The sequence below is a fragment of the Panthera tigris genome, chromosome B3 (assembly GCF_018350195.1).
Source record: "Panthera tigris isolate Pti1 chromosome B3, P.tigris_Pti1_mat1.1, whole genome shotgun sequence".
Lineage (NCBI taxonomy): Eukaryota > Metazoa > Chordata > Mammalia > Carnivora > Felidae > Panthera > Panthera tigris.
The window spans coordinates 4,773,399-4,789,952 of NC_056665.1; the positions used below are offsets into that span (position 1 = coordinate 4,773,399).

A 16,554-nucleotide genomic window follows, 5' to 3' on the forward strand; every position below is an offset into this window, starting at 1 on the left:
TAGTCATTGGATGTGACCTTGAATGGTCTCCCCAAGCAGAGAGGAAGTTGTTCTTGGTTGTATGTGAGAGAGTCGTGATACATCGGGTGGGGAAGAACAGTCTGTGTGTGTGTGTGTGTGTGCGTGTGTGTGTGTGTGTGTGTGTGTGTGTCTTTGTTGCTGCCACCAAGCCTTTCCTACCGTTCCATTCTCCACCATCCTTCTGGTAAGTATCCCTATGCTTTGGGAAACTGCCGCTGCCCTGCTCCATGATGCCCTGAGCTCTAGGACAGGAATCTGAATCTTGCGTGAAGGGAATCCCATTGGAACCAATGGGTGGTTGGTGAGTAGAGTAGCTCTGAAGCTACTCCTCAAAGCCAATCATCAGCTATTCCTTTGGTTCTTGGAGCTGCCCCAACACCTTTCCCACAAACCCCTTCTCCTTGCTTAAGTTGGTCAGAGTCCATTTCTGTGGTGCAAAATCCAAGAAACCTAATGCAAAGAGGCTCCTTTGATACTCCCTCATGTATCTTTGCCTCCAACAGCGGTCAACTCAGGGTCTGGCACAAAGCAGGTGCTCAGTATATGTCTGTTGAATGAACGGATGAATGAATAATATTCCAACTCTCAGTTCACCAAGGCGGTCTGGATATACAGACTGGGAGGGTTGGGGGCACACTGGGACAAGAGGAAAAGGTGGGGAGAGTCACCTGAGCACAAGATGAGGTAGAGAGGTCAGAAACGTCAAAACGGAGGGGCACAAATGACAGGCAAGAAAAGGCCTGGGTGGTGGCATGGGGTTGTTTGAGAACAAGAAGTCTCTGCACCTGGGGAAGCAGGAAACGGTCAGCGGGCGGCTGAGAGGCGGATGCTGGTTGTGTCCTGAGCTGGCCTCGTTGCCGTGGAGAGAGCCAGACACACTGGGCATCTCCCCAAGGCCTCCAGCTCTGTTCTTCCTTCCTGGGTTCCTTCCTTTGTGTTCCTCTTCCAAAGGAAGGAACAATTCCAAAGGCCTCAGTCCCCAGGACCCTGTTCAGGGACACAGCCATCAGCCTCGTCGTGCAAGAAGCACAGACTGTCTAGCCGTGGCCACAAAAGGCTGAGACTGAACGTCAATCCAGGAGCCAAACCCTGGGTTCATCATTCCAGAGGGCCCAGGGGCTGCAGGATCCCCTCAGAGCACCTGCCTGGGGAGAGGGGACCCTGACTCCGTATACCCACAACCACACCAGATAAGGGCAAGTGGGGTACACAGTTGCTGCCTTTATTGCATTCCAAGGGGAGCAGACTAGCACCAGACCCATCCCACCCCAGGCCTCAAGGAGGGGCCCTCGGGAAGGACCCAGGGTGCTGGGCTAAGCACAGCAGTTCCTCGGGGGGCCCCTATGTGAAGCCCAGAGCTGGAGCCCCAGGATCGAGAGCTAATGGCTGGGGGCACACGTCCTGGTTCCCAGGCACAGAGACTCCCCTCCACCCCAGCACGCGGGTGGGCTTCGCCCTTCCTGCAACTCCCAAGGGCGTTCCCCCCACACCACCCCCCGGAGAAGAGCCTAGCCCTCCGGCCCCGGTCTAGAGGGGATGTGAAATTCACTGTGACTGCGTCTCCTTTCCGTATGGAGCACAAGGTCCCTCCAAGTCAACACCTTCCCTCTGGCCACAGCCGATGACGCAACCCTCATGCCACTTCTCGCCTCACAGGCAAGGGGTCTGGGAGAGGCTGGGGAGGAATCTGGCTGGTGGAGCCCCTGGGCATGGGGACGCGCAGGGAGGCAGCGGAGGCAGGACGGCGGGCTGTGACAGGGCTCAAAGCTGGGGATGGAGATCGGGGTGCGGGAGCAGAGGATTCAGGGGAGTGAGTGTCTGCGTGCTGGGAGAAGGAAGGGCATGAACACACGTCACCAAAGACCACGGCACAGGAACACGACAGGCTCTGGAAGGGCACTGAGCCCCACGTGGGCTCAGTGACCGGTTAGTTGTAGGACAAGCTGGGAAGAATGAAGCCACGTAGCTGGAAAGAGAGTCACCAGGCCAGACACGGCTGGGGCAGTCTGGAGCCCCGAGGACAGATCGGGGCCAAGCAAAGGAGAAGGGTAAAGGCTGGCCCGCGTGCCCCCAGGGTACAACATTCACCGCAGGGTCCGGCAGGGCGGGGGGCTGGGTGCGGAGCTCATGCAGAGGACTCGGGAGCCTCCGGCAGTGGCCAGTGTAAACTTCAAGAAGGGCCTGGGCCGCCAGACACTTGGGGCTGCCGTCTGGGAGCCCCGGGGGACGCTGGCGCCAGGAGAGGCCACTGGGTGCCACGCACAAAAGCCGTCTGCTGAGGAGCGGATCGAGGAGAGGCTGCCCAGAGAGGCCCCCGAGTGGTGCCTCCCCGGTGCACCTTCCCTGGTTAGTTCCGTAGCGGGCAAGTCTCCATCGGTTCGAGCTGCTTCCTTGTTGGTCTGCTGCTGGGCGGAGGCCCCGAGCCTCCCGTGGGGGGCTACCGCATGCCCTGGGCCTTGAGGCCGCCCTCTTGGATGGGAGGCTGTCCCAGTAACTGGGCGGTGAGTGCCTCTGAGGCCTGAGGGGCGGCCTTGGAGCTTGGAGCATTCTTCCGGGTGCCCTGGGGACTGGGGGGGCCTTTCCTCTGGGGCTGAGGACTCGGCTGGGCGCCCTTCCTGCCAGCAGATGGACTCTTGGAGCCTTTGGCCTTGGCTTGAGGGTGGGCGGCCTCGGGGCCCTTGAGGGGTTTTAGCCCCAGCATCTCACAGAAGGTGTTGCACTGGTGGGAAGAGGCAAACTGGTCCAGCAGGGCCGGGAAGCAGCTCTCCTTGAGGCCTTGGTATCTGCAGCCAAACAGGAAGAGCTGAGCGGGAGCTCCCCCCAGAGCGAGAGCCCTCGGGGGGCCTACTCTGGGGTGGCCAGGGCCAGCGTGTCACGCCCTACCCTTTCAGGGGGGCTGGGAGTCCAGCTGGGCACTGCCTCACGGGGCAGCATCCCAAACCTCAATTTTAAACTGAGGCCTCCTTACGCCGCGGCCCAGGAACTCATCACGCCCACGCTAATCGGTGTGCGGACGACCCGCCTTTTCAGTATTAAGTAGAGCAGACTCCACATCACCACTTTCCCCCCAGGGCCCTGCTCATCTGCGCCCCGACGGGCTTTCTCAAGCGAGAAGAAAGAGGAGCCCGGGGCTGCAGGTGAGCAGGTGAGCCTGTGTGCGGGCGTCAGTACTGCTGGTCCAGGGGCGCCTGGGGGGCTCAGTCGGTTAAAGCGTCCGACTTCAGCTCAGGTCATGAGCTCATGGTTCATGGGTCCGAGCCCCATGTCGGGCTCTGTGCTGACCGCTCGGAGCCTGGAGCCTGCTTCCGATTCTGTCTCCCTTCTCTCTGCCCCTCCCCCACTCATGCTCTGTCTCTCTCTCTCTCTCTCTCTCAAAAATAAAATAAATGTTAAAAAAATAAATTTAAAAAATGCTTCTGCTCCAGACCTGGGGTCAGGGGCATGGGGGTGGGGGACGGTCAGCAGTCCCCGGGACACTACTATACGGCCGCCAGGGCAGCTAGGACCATTCGGCCACAGGCCCAGTACCTCAGGGATGGAGAACCAGAAGACCTTTGACAATTTCACACCCCGAGAAGATTCTCAGAGGGCCTCCTGTCCCCGAGAACCACTCACCCTCGTAGTTTGGTAGCAATCTGCACATCAGTCATCTTCCAATCAACCCCTGGAAAGAGAGAGAGCTGGGAGTTGAGCAGCCCGGGCCGGTTCCAGGGCCCCCACCTCTCCAAGATGGGTATCACCGGGCAGGAACTTGCCAGGGTTCGGGGCACGCCATCACCTCTGACCTGTATCACAGGTGGTGTGGGCAACTCTATGTTGTTAGTGGCAATAATATCCCATTCTCACGGGTGAGGAGATAGACTCAGAGGTAAGGGACCGAAGCAAGGTCACATTCATTCATTCATTTGATAACTGAGCGCTGACCCTGGGCCGTGGCCACTGAGTCAAAGTAAAAGTTCAGTTTTTCTTACTCCTAGATCCCAAACTCTTCCAGCTGTTCAATCCTGCCTCTGTTGGATCACACTAGGCCACAAACTGGGCTGGCCTCTGGCTTCGAGCTAACCTTTGCTCCTTCCTCTTACCAGATTGGCCTATCTGGGCAAGAGCGAGGAGGCGGAACATGAAAGTCAGTCAGGCTGGACCAGCAGAAAAGTAACACTGGATGAGACTGGCTTCCACGTACTCACACAGACAGCAGGCAAACATCCACGCAGGACTAGAGGAAGGCAGTGTTGGGAGAACAGACACGGAGGAACGGTCCCCACCCTGGCCGGTCCACCCAGCATCCCAGCGTCCAACGTTAGAGTAGGAACCTCTCCCCACTTTCCAACTGTCCGGTCACACCCTTGCGGGAACCCGCCTGTCACTAGCAGGGCCCAGTGCCGCGTGTGACGGAGGGACACATGCGTGGGCCTGAGAGGCGGGCACACCCAGACCGATTTCAGCCCCATCCCTTCCAAGCTGCGAGAACTACCTCCAACCCTCAGCTCTAAGAGTGGGGCAACGCTGCCCACCTCGCCGGGGTATTGAGAGCATCATGGGGTGTGCAGGGCTCTGATTTAGTGTCTGAAACACAGAGGTCATACAGGAGGCGTTAATCTGTCTGTCATTTCTCTCTCAGGGCCATCACCTTGCACTCTGCCCCACACTAGCCATGATCCCTTACGTTGGCACAGAATTTCAGTTTGCAGAAGGTGCCCGTGGACCCCGCCTCACTCAGGCCTCGCAGCCAGTCTGGGAGGCAAGGAGGATACTGTCACCCCTTTGGGGGGGAAAGGGTGGTGAAACTCAGGGAGATTAAGGGGCCCACTCTGTCTGTGCTTTGGCTTTCCCTTGGGTTTACAGAGACCAGCAGAAAAGCCATGAGGTGTAGACTAAAGCCTAATTTCTCCGACCCCCAGCTCTTCCTACTACATTGCGTGATCATCTCGTACTAGGAACTGGTATACTTATCACAGCCTCCTGAGGACAGCAACGATTCCCCATTCGCCTTTTTAGCTTCCCGATGTTGGGTAGATGTTGGATGGATGGAAGGAAGGATGGATGGAGTCAACAAACAGAATGAATGACAATAGCTTAATGTGCTACCAGTCCCCCCCCCCGATATACAGAATTATATATACAATATTTGCAGTGCAGTTCAATCCCAACGAAAAGCACACTTGAGCCGGTTTTCTGTCTCCGGCCCTTGGTTTTCTCACTAATGCACACTGGGGACTAGATGAGGTCATGTGTGATACTCCCAGCATCCCTCTCCTCCCACTGTAGAGAAAATCTCTTTTCCTCCCCCCTGCCTGGTTCTGGTTAGCGAGTAAGTAGGCCTGGGAAGGACTGATCAGGAAAAGGAGGAGGATTTGTGCTTTGCTGGCCTTTGTTGGAGGGGGAAGTCTGAGTAATGGGAGAGATAGAAATAAAAGGAAGCCAGAGAGACTAAGTTGGTTCACATAATAAAGAGCTAACAAAGTAGAGGAGGAAGAGGAGGAGGAGGAAAGGAAGAGAGAAAGGAGTAGGATAGGAGGGGGGAGGAGGGAGAGGGAAAGGAAAAGGAAGAGAGGAAAGGAAAGAGGAGGGAGAGGAGGATGGGAAGAGGAGGAGGGGAAGGAGGAGGAAGAGAGAAGAGGAAGAAAGGAGAGGAAGGAGGAGTAGGGGGAGGAGGAGGAGGGGAGGAAGAGGAAGAGAGGAGAGGAAGGAAGAGGGGAGGAGGAAGGGAATGGGGTAGGAGGATAAGGGAGAGGAAGAGAGGAGAGGAAGAGGAGGGGAGGAAGAGGAAAAGAGAAGGAGGAGGAGACGAGGTGAGGGGGAGAGGGGGAAGGGAGGAAAGGATGGAGGAGGGGGAAGAAAAGGAAGAGGAAGGAAGGAGAGGAAGGAGAAGTAGTGAGAAGAGGAGGGGGAAGAGGAAGGGAGAGGAAGGAGGGCAGGGAGGAGGAGGAGGAAGGAGGGGAAGAAAGAGGAAGGGAGGAGAGGAAGGAGGAGGGGAAGGAAGAGGAAGAGGTGAGAGGGAAGAGGCGGGGGAGGAGGGGGCAAGGGGAGGAGGGGAAGGAAGGAGAGGAGGGAGAAGGGGCAGTAAGCTAGTGAGCGAGGATGGAGGGGAGAGTTTGGGAAGTAGGAAGAGGGGGAAAATCCAGAGCAAAGCTGGAGGGAAAGGAGGACGGGAGATTCTGAAAAGGTGGTCGCGGCGTTTTAATTAGCCCCCACATAACGTTCTTTGAAATCCATTCCTTTTTCATTTTAACGGGAGCCTGGAGCCTGCTCCTTTATGCCCCTGCCCTTACAGAGCAGGCTGCGCGAGGCCCGGCGGGTGTCAAGGCCGCCCTCAACAGGGCGCCTGCCGCGTCTACTCCCCGAGGTCGCGGTGAAAAGCCAAGGCGAAGAAATAGGAGAGCGCATGCGCCGGCCCCGCCCCCCCGCCCGCCCTCTGGCACCCGCGCAGGCGCCCCCCCCACGCGCTCTCGTACCTGCCAGATCCGTGACGAGGAAGCTGCCGTTCGTCCACAGGTAGAGCCAGTGCTGGAAGGTCTGGCATTTCTGCCTGACCTCAGAGCTGCTAGGTGCCTCCGGAGCCGCGGCCGGAGCCGCGGCGCAGCCCCATTCCCGCGAGCAGTAGGGCTGCAGGGGCTTGCCCAGATCCTCCTCCAGGGTGGCATACGGGATATTGTTTGCGGGCCGGTAGATGAGATACAGTGGGAGGATCCTAAACATAGTTCCACTGTGCTGTGAGCAGGAAGTATGGCCCGAGAGACGCCTCCCTCCATCTCAGCTATCTTTACCCTTGGATCGCAAAGGAGGGCCCTTCCGAGAAGGGAATCGTCAGCCCTGACGCCAAAGGACAGAAAGAGAGCGGAGCTCCGCCCTGAGTTCAGGAAAGGAAATGGGGGCCGTTGGCTTCAGAGTCCTTGTCCGTTCTCCGAGGTCAGCGGGGTTAGAACCCAACGGTGCCATGGCCCCAGGAGGACGGGCTTGGGTGAGGGACCAAGACCAGTATGTGTCAAACGGAAAGGATCACCTCCAGAGAGGATTCGGCCAGACTGCTCAGCGCCAACCAGACCCCGGTATTCGAGTCAAGAGTTCAGGCCTCAACATGGAAACGATGACCATTTCTCGCTGACTCCTACGAGGCCCTGCACTGACGCTGTCTGCCCACCCAACAGTCCTGGCCAGGGTGCCTGGAAGTCTGGCCTACCCTCTCCCCTTCCGAGAGTCCCAGAATCTGCTGTGTGGAATTCTGCAACCCAGCCAACACTGAGCTAAGGGGTGGGGAGTTCCGCAGAAGAGCAAGCAGAGGCTTTTCTAAAGTGGGCAGTTAATCTGGAGGTGTTTATTTCTAGATTTCGTGGGACCATTGAGCAGAGCGTGGGGTTAGATGAGGGCCCATTTGCACAAGCCCCCCACCCCCACCCCCCAGGGGCCGTGAAGTCACTGTTCTGGGCCGAAGCTCCAGTCAACGGGTCTGAGACTGCATGACCCCCTCTCTGTGCACTTACTCGGGCACCTCCCCAAAGCCGGGTGCCGCCTGGGCTTCGGCCGCAAAGATCTTGCAGTACTCCCGACTCATGTTCTGGATCTTGCATCCCTGTGGATTGAGGAGAACCAAATCTGGTCAGCAAGGAAGCTCTCCTTTTCTCCATCATGTCCGGCTCTAAGCGGGAGGGCCGCCCACCAGAGGACTGCAGGGAGGATTCCAGGCCTGGGGAGGGGGGTGGTTCATGCCTCCCCTGCTCCCTACTCTGCAGCTCATTGTTCTCATTTGCAAAACAAGAGGCCTCAGGCCTGTTTTCAAAGTGGTTTCCAAACTGCGTTTCCAGGAGCCCCAGCCAAAGGTGGCAGGGCCCCGTAGGCCACGCTTTGGGGAGTGAGGGAGACCTAGACTGTCCACCCCACCCAGTCACTCTCCTTTCACCTCACACACAGGCTCCCATGCAAGATATGTGTGAGGGCAACAGGAAAGGTTCCTGCTCCAAAAATATGGTTTGAAAACAATGGCTCCAAAGACAGAGCCTGGGCTAAGTCTCAGGCTCTCCTTAAGACCCATCCCAGGAGCCTCGTGAGGTTGACACTGAGATGGTCTGTGCCCCACACTGGGCCTCCCAACAGGACCTGAGCCGGGAGGGGGAGGAGGGTAAAGAGCGGAAGGAGGGAAGGGGGATGGGGAGCAGTACCTGGATGGTGACGTCGTAGTTTCTGCCCAGGAGAGAAGTCTCGCTGCTGGGCCCAAACACAAGCAGGCTGGACACCTTGATGATGCACGTGCGGCCTGACTCGAAGATGGGCTCCAGCCCATAGATGACCTTGGCCTGGGAGGCCTTCCGAAGGCCATACCCGTGTCCACCCCCTCGTAGCTCCTCGCTCACCAGGCGCCCAAAGAGTTTGTCCCCCCAGCAGCCCGAGTCGGCCAGACCCTTCGCAAACACCATGGGGGTCATCTCAATCTCCTCTCCAACTGAAGGGGAACAGGAAACGTAGAAAACTGGAAGTTCCTGCCCAACTGAGGTCGCCCTCTTCTGCAGGGCAGGAAGAGGCCAGAACCATCTCCTACCCACCACGCTGGCGCGCCCACTCTCCGTGCATTCCTGCTCTTGGGGTGTATGCACACCACGGGTCCCAAACCGGACCGTGAACCCCCGAGGGCAGGACTGTGTCTGACACAACCCCCATTGTGTAACAGTGTGTGAGTGTACCCACACATCACAAGGACTCTGTCAGTGTCTGGAGGGGAGGGGGGTTCCGTGGACATCACAATTGGTACACGATACCAGAATTCCTTTATTTTGGAATTAGGTGTTTTGCTCAAATGAAGAAATGTCTCCATCTCAAGCAACATGTTTGACTGGAACAGAAAGTCTGCAGGACCAATCCAGCCCTGGCGCTCAAACTGTGATCCCTAAAAACCATTTCCCTCTAAAAGGAACCAGAGCTCCCTAAAGAAACAGTCGATTCCAGGTCTGTGGCAGGAAGAATACTCGACGGACCTGACCTACCTTGTCCGACCAGAGAGCAAAGAGGCTACAAAAATGACCAGAGGCCAACCTCCAAGAAGGACACAGGAGCCAACCTCCCAAAGGGGCTTCCATTGGACCAAATCAGACAATCTTACCAACTAAACACAATGGTTTATACAATGTGGTGAACGTACCAAATATGTTTTAAAAATACTCATAATTGTAGTTTAAAAAATACTCATTCCTCCCTCAAAAAACCCCTCGATCTCACTGGTGACCTTTGGGGGATGCTAGGACACGATCTCAGGGCAACCAAATAACAGAAGAAATCAACTGATGAATGAAGAAGTGACAGAATTAAGATACTGTAGCTGTAAATCCTAATGAAATAATGAATTTAGGTAATAATTGGTAATTGCAAAAACCCCTAGGTAACAAGTATCGGGTACAGTTTTTAAACTTTTCCAAGGGACAGATCAGGCAGAAACAACTGAATGAAGGCAGGAATCAACATTACTAAAGTATGACAAGCTTTCTGTGCCTCCAGATAGGATGCGAAAGGAAAGACACGGCACGTCTGTGAAGTGTTCTTACCCCCTCCCCCCAAAAGTGCACCTGAATCTGACCAAGCTCTTGCTCTAATTGCAAGTTTTTGGTTTTTTTTAATGTTTATTTTTGAGAGAGAGAGAGAGACAGAGTATGAGTGGGGGAGGGGCAAAGGGAGGAAGACACAGAATCTGAAGCAGGCTCCGGGCTCTGAGCTATTAGCACAGAGCCCGATGCGGGGCTCGAACCCACGGACCAAGAGATCATGACCTGAGCCAAAGTCGGGACACTTAACCGACTGAGCCATCCAGGCGTCCTGATCTAATTATAAGTTTAAGGGAAGCACAGGAGTAGAAGAATGTGTGAAATGGTGTTAAATCAACGAAATCTAGAGTGTAAGCAACTCTACACATCAAGCAACTTCAACAAATAAATGGCAAAAAAAGGGGAACGATGAAGAACAGTCATATATTAAGAGACTTAACATAGATCAGCCTAAAGTGGTAAGTGGTTCCTAATCCAAGTAAACCAACACCTGGGAGACAACTGGGGAAACGCAATCGGATGTTTGAGGACATTCAAGAACTACTACGAAGCTTTTAGGTGTGGGGTTATATTTGGTACCGAATAAACTTGACAACGAACAGAGGCACTAGTTCAGTGACTGGCTGATCAAATGAGTGAATGAATGAATGAATGAATGAATGAGTGCACTCGTTGGCAGTGAAGCTCTAAACATCTACCATCAGCTGCCTTCGCAGTCCTGACCCTTAGTGCGTCTCGGACAGAAGCCTCACAGACTCTTCCCCTCATGTTTGGGGAAATGCCTTATAACTTGGGGACATCACAATCACCAGAGAGCCTACTGAAAATGCAGTTTTCCTGGGTCCTTCCCCAGACGTTACGATTAAGGGTATCTGCGGCAGGGCCCAAGAAACTGAATCATTAGCAGCCGTGCCGTGTGCATCTGATGCAGGAACCCACAGAGCACCGTGAGAAGCTCCGGGAAGGGAGCAAGCAGGCTAAGGTATGTCCTAGCGGCCAGTCCTGCCCTTGATCAAGGGCTCCGACGTGGGCCAAGGGCACAAGGCTGGATTAATTTCCTGTGCAAGGGCCTCTTAGCCACTCCTCCTCCCCCCCCCATCTTCCCCCCCCCCCCCCCGGAGCCCTATCCTAAACTAGGAGGCAAAGGGCAGCTGGTGTGGAGGTAAACTTGGCATTTGGAATGGATCCCGCGTCGTTAAAAGAAGGCCCTCCCTGTGGACTGCAGGGGTGGGGGTGAAGGCCCGCCCGCTCCTCCCCTGGGGTGGGGGGCGGGGGGGGGCACCATACCTTCGCCTTCTTCTCTGGAGACGAATCCTGACAACACTGTGGAGAAAAAGAAGAGGAAGCAGCCACCCTTAGGCTGGCTGCCTGCACCGTCTTTACAGAGATGACCGTCGCCCTCCCGCAGGGGACGCACCGGGCCGGGAGCCCAGGAGGGGCGCGCTCACCCTCGGGGCTGAGGCAGAAGTCCGTAGAGGCCGAGCCGTGCTCATTGTGGATGGTGCATCGGTACACGCCGCAGTCCACGGGGGATGCCTGCACGATGGCCAAGGCCGCCGGGCCCTCGTCCCCTGCACTGCAGGGAGGGAGACCCTCCCCGTGAGGACCATGGCCACGCACAGCCCAGGGCCAGACTGTGGTCCCCGGGACCCTCCCACCCTGCCCTCAGACGTTCCCGGGGACTCCGGCACCGAGAGCTCAGGCAGGCGGCCGGACGTGCCGCGGTTAAGAGCTGGGCCTGGGTCACACAGGTCTGGTCCGCAGTCCTGATCCTCGCTAGCTGCGTGACTATGGGCAAGTGACTTAATACTACTGAGCCTCAATTTTCTCCTCTCTGCTAAGGAAATACTAGAACTCCCCCCACCCCCACTGAGTTACTGTGAGCAGAAGATGGGGGGCACAGACCCAAAGTGTGAGGACGATGCCCCACCCTGTTAGAGCCATAACCAGGGAGTCGGTCAGTGGAGGCACTACCCAGCCGGCTCACCTCCTGCCCACCTCGCCCACTGGGCGCTGATCCTTGGCCCAAGTCAGGACGGAGTCACTCAGAATGTTGAAAAACTGACACCAGAGCTTCAGGCTGCCGGAGGCATCAGGAAACTGCTCTACCCGAATCTTCCGGATCACCTGTGGGGCTGAGAGCAGGGGCCCAGTTGAGAGAGACAAGCCACTTCTCCTCGGTTGTGCCCTCGCTGGCCCTACGCCAGCTTCCCTGGCCCTACGCACCTGTCCTGGTGGGACAGGTGAGGGAAAACAGGATTCAGGCTTCCACACAAACACACTGCTTCCTGGTCCCCAGCTGCGTCCCTCCCCTCCTCCCCCACCCACCCCGCCCCAATATTGCTCTGACTCCGAATCACACAGCCGAGCTGGAAAGTTCCCACTTCTGTGCCCCTCCCCCAGGCCTGGGGGAGCCTCAGAGGGGAGGACACACACAGCAGTTAGGAGAGGACCCCGCCCTCGTGGGGAGCACAGCATAATGTGCATTCTTGAATCACTGTGTCATATACCTGAAACTCATGTGACGGCGTGTGTCAACTAAAATTGCAAAAAAAAATTTTTTTTAAGTTTATTTATTTTGAGAGAGACAGCGTGAGCTGTAGTGGGGAGGGGCAAGAGAAAGAATTCCAAGCAGGCTCCACGGTGTCAGCGTGCAGCCCGACGTGGGGCTTGAACCCACGAACTGGGAGACGGCGACCTGAGCCGAAACCACGAGTCGGACACTGAACCAACCGGGCCACCCAGGCGCCCCAGGTGTCAACTAAAATTTTAAAAAATGAAAAAACAGAAAACAAAATCCATGAGAGATTAAACAGATGAATGGAAAGCAGAAACAGAGAACCCAGATTACCAGAATCGGCAATTGCCATACCAGAATCATGTCCGTACAGAGCCATCAGATGGTAAACGTATTGTGGAGGACGCTATGGCAACTGTCTGTCTGACAGGTGAAAAGGGAGAATTCACTGGAGGGACACTAGCTGGGAAAGCCCACTCAAGAAGAAACAGATTTTACACGAATGGCCTTAATATCTATTAGAGGAACTGAGTTCACTAAAAACAGCAAAGAAACAAAACAAAACACAAAGTTTTTTTCTCAAAAGGCTCTTGTGGCATTAAAAAAAGAGAGAGGGGGGCACCTGGGTGGCTCAGATGGCTCAGCGTCCAACTCCTGATTTCAGCTCAGGTCACGATCTCACGGTTCATGAGTTCGAGCTCCGAGTTGGGCTCCGTGCTGACAGCTTGGAGCCTGCTTGGGATTCCCTCCCTCCCTCTCTCTCTCTGCCCCTCCCCACTTGTGCTCTCTCTCTCTTAAAATAAATAAACTTTTTTAAAAAGAGAGAGAGAGAGAAGAACTTCAGTGTGGGCTCTAGGCCTGCCTCTGAATCCCAGCCCCTCCTGCTCAGGACTCATGTGACAATTCTGCACAGAGGGGACGGTGGGGATGTTGGCGCTCCACCTAGAGCACCGTGGGAGCCAGGCCCCATCTGAGGACCTGATTTCTTCTATCCTACTTCCCTCTCGATGGTCCACAGCTGGTGCTATTCCCAATCCCGAGGGGCAGAGCCAGGACAAGAACGAGGCCTCTAGGACTCCACGACCGGTGGGGTCATTACAGGAGAACGCCCTCAGTTACCCCTCTGGGGCTCGTGTTCCCCCCTGCGGGGCGCTCTCCCCGCATCACTCTCCTGGGAGGCCGGCCCCCACCCTCCCCACTGCTCACCTTTTAGCAGCTCTTTGGCTTTCCTGGCTTTGGCCGGGGTGTCCTGCTTGCCTTCCTCCGGGGCCAGCTCTGCGTCCAGGCCGCCGGCCTCCTCGGGCCGCGGCACCTCCAGCATGCCTGCCTTCCTGCCCTGGGTAGGGGAGCGTTTCTCCCGCCCGGGAGTCCCCGGGGACCCGGGCGCGAGGCCCTTCCTGAGCCCCCGGGGGGAGACTGTGGGGCTCTCCCTTTCTTCAGGTTTGGCCGCCTCCCCATCTCCTACCGCTCTGACCTTGGGGAGAAATCTCTTCCTCCGGGCCCCCAGGGCTAGTTCCTCGGGTGTGGCTGCAGGGAGACCTGTCAGAGCCTCCCCTGGGGCCTCCTCCTCTCGGAAGGCTTCCTGGGCCCCTCTGTCTGCTGAGAGTGGTCCCTGACCAGAGGCCGTGTGCCCACCTGCCTCCCCCAGCGGCGCCCCCATGCTGCTCTCCTGGGACGTCCCCAGGAGCCCAGGCCCCTCGAGGGAAACCTCTCCCTCGCCCTCACTGGATCCTTCTGAGGCCAGCCCAGGGCCCTCCTCCTCACCCACCACGATGGCAGGGACGGTGAGGGTGCTGGGCCCAGGGCCCCGGGCTGCGGCCAGGGCCTGGCGGCCGGCCTGCACCTCGCGGTCCAGGAGGCCGGTGAGGCGGCGGGAGGTGCAGGGGCTCAGCATCAGGGTCTGTGCGCTCTGCACGAGATGGTTGTTCTCCACGCGCTCCAGGATGCGCCTGGACGTCCTGGGGCTCAGACCAGCCACTTCCACGTTGGGGACCAGAGTGGGCGAGGGCACCGGAGCCCCGCTGGCAGCCCCCTCCTGGGACTCTGCGCCCCCGCCCCCCGTCTCTGTGCTGGATAGCTTCAGCAGCAGGAGCAAGTAGTTCTTCAGGGAGTCTATGAGGCCAGGGTCGCAGCCGCGGGGTCCTGGGGGCCTCCCCTCCACATCTGGCCCCTGGGCGCAGGCCCCCTCGCTGTCGGCTGCCGCGGTTGCTTGTGGGTGACTCTGGGCGGGGGTCCCTGGCCCCAGGTGCAGTGGCGGGGCTGACCTCAGCAAGGCCTGGTCCCCAGAGGGCGGGAAGGCAGTGGCACTTATGTGCTGAGAGGTCGGAGTGCCGGGCCGTGCCTCCTGAGAGCTCTGGGTCAGGCCCGGCCCCGGGAGAGAGGGCAGAGTGGGCGCCTCTGGGCTCCTGCCAGCCGGAGGACAGCCACCCACATCCACGGACGGCACTGCCCCCGGCTGCTCCTCCTTGGGGCACGGGATGAGACCATCCTCTGGCTTGCCCTTGACCGGGCCCGACCACTCAGGCCCTTGGCATCTCACCCCTCCCCGCTGCTCCAACCCCCCCTGGGGAGGCTGCTGTGCTGGGAGCTTGGGGCCACCTGCTGGGGCACCCGGCACAACCGTCTCCTCAGATCTGAGCACAAGACCAGGTTCTTCTGGGACAGAGGACCCTTCTGGGGTCTGTTCAAAACACTCAATAATCTGGGGAGACTGCGGACCCTCTGAAGGGGGGCGTTCAGGGGCTCTGGACTGTGGGCTGAGGCTGGTCACGGATCCCTTCTCTGACTGACCTTTTATGGCTGCGGACATGCTCCCCTCTGACCGTGTCCCCTTGTCTTCCTGGATCCTTCTCTCTTCCTGCGTCCTCTCGTCTGCCTGCGTCCTTTCCACCTGCGTTCCTTCCCTTCCCTGTGCCACCACATCCTCCTGGGAACTCCTGGCTGACGCCGTCCTCTCACTGTCTTGTGGCTCAGTGTCCACCTGTGGCTCCCTATCTGCCTGTGTCCTCTGGGTCGTTTGTGTTCTGTCTCCCTGGGTCCTCCTAGCCACCTGCCTCTTCCCGTCCGCCTCTGTATTCTTCTTGCCTCCGGCTTGCTGGTCAGCAGATGTCATCCTCTGATCCACCCGGGTCTCTGTGTCCATGGGCTCGATGACGCCCTGGCTTCTGGAGGAGACCGTACTGGCGCTGTTACTGGCCAGCATGGTAGGAGCCGGGTTTGCCTGGGATTCCGGGACCTGAGCAACACGGACAAAAGCGAGAACTTGGCTACATGTGCCTTAGGATCCCTTTCACCCTGGCCTCCCAGCCTGCTCTGACCTCATCCAGAAGTGCCCTGACGGGAATCCCGCCACCTGCTTCCTCAGGCCTGCTAAGCACACGTGATCAAAGTCCCAAGCCCGCCCACCCCGATCCCTGACGCCAAGAGTCTGGACCAAGGAGTATCCAGAATCCAGGTCTCGCTCTGGCCCTTCCCACCTCTCCCCAAAGAAACCCTGCCTTTCCCGAAAGACATTGCTCGTGTGTCATCCCACCCCTCACCCCTGCCATTTGGAGGAGGGTATCCTCTCTCCGGGGCTTCTGAGCAATCGATCTGCCCCTCTTTTTTGGCACTAACGGCCAGCGAATAGAATTATGGGAAAAATGGGAGGGAGCCAAAGGGTCTCTCCATAGTGGCCTCAGTGACAGCATCCACCATTAACGCTGAGCGAGTGACATCCAGACAGAGAAGGTGAAAGTAATTATGAACGCCACCTGTGGCGGAAAAGTCAGTGAAACATTGTGCTATTGCCCTTTTGAACACCCACTATTCGCAAAGCACTCTGCTAGGTCCCTACTTATTATATACATATTGCCTCACTCCTCACAATATGAAACTGTTGTGAGCATTATTTCCATTTTAGAGATAAGAATACTAATGGCTGAGGGAGAAAGTGATCGTCCACTGTCAGAGAGTGAGCAGGACAGGTTAGCTGAGAAGGCGTGTCTAGCTTCAAATCCCACATTCTCGTCTCTGAGACGAGAATGGTGCCCAAATATAATTGAAGGGTTTCTGGTCTAAACATGGTGGCGTCAGACAGTGATTTGCCTCTTTTCCTCCTGATTACGATCAAAATCAACAAAGTGAACAAGAAAATAAAAGCAAACTTCATGCTGATTCATAGGGGCACAAGTACCCCCATGTCTCTAGCAGCACTTTCAACAATAGCCAAATGATGGAAAGAGCCTAAATGTCCATCAACTGACGAACGGATAAAGAAGATGTGGTTTATATACACGATGGGATACTACTTGGCAATGAGAAAGAATGAAATCCTGCCATTTGCAGCAACGTGGATGGAACTGAAGATATTATGCTGAGTGACATAAGTCAGGCAGAGAAGGACAGATATCATACGTTTTCACTCATACGTGGAACTTGAGAAACTTAACAGAAGACCATGGGGGAAGGGATGGGGAAAAAAATAGTTTCAAACAGAGAGGGAGGCAA

At 56.8% G+C, this 16,554-nt stretch overlaps 1 protein-coding gene across 1 annotated transcript in view; it reads right to left on the minus strand.

Moving 5' to 3' along the window:
* Nucleotides 1-1,112: 1,112 nt before the first annotated feature.
* Nucleotides 1,113-16,554, minus strand: part of ALPK3 (alpha kinase 3) — a 51,698-nt gene continuing 36,256 nt past the window's right edge. The window contains 9 exon segments of the mRNA XM_042987986.1: nucleotides 1,113-2,804; nucleotides 3,637-3,685; nucleotides 6,477-6,712; nucleotides 7,503-7,591; nucleotides 8,178-8,458; nucleotides 10,836-10,871; nucleotides 10,997-11,124; nucleotides 11,536-11,683; nucleotides 13,273-15,301. Of these exon segments, the coding sequence (XP_042843920.1) occupies nucleotides 2,459-2,804; nucleotides 3,637-3,685; nucleotides 6,477-6,712; nucleotides 7,503-7,591; nucleotides 8,178-8,458; nucleotides 10,836-10,871; nucleotides 10,997-11,124; nucleotides 11,536-11,683; nucleotides 13,273-15,301 (3,342 nt within the window). The 3' untranslated portion in view covers nucleotides 1,113-2,458.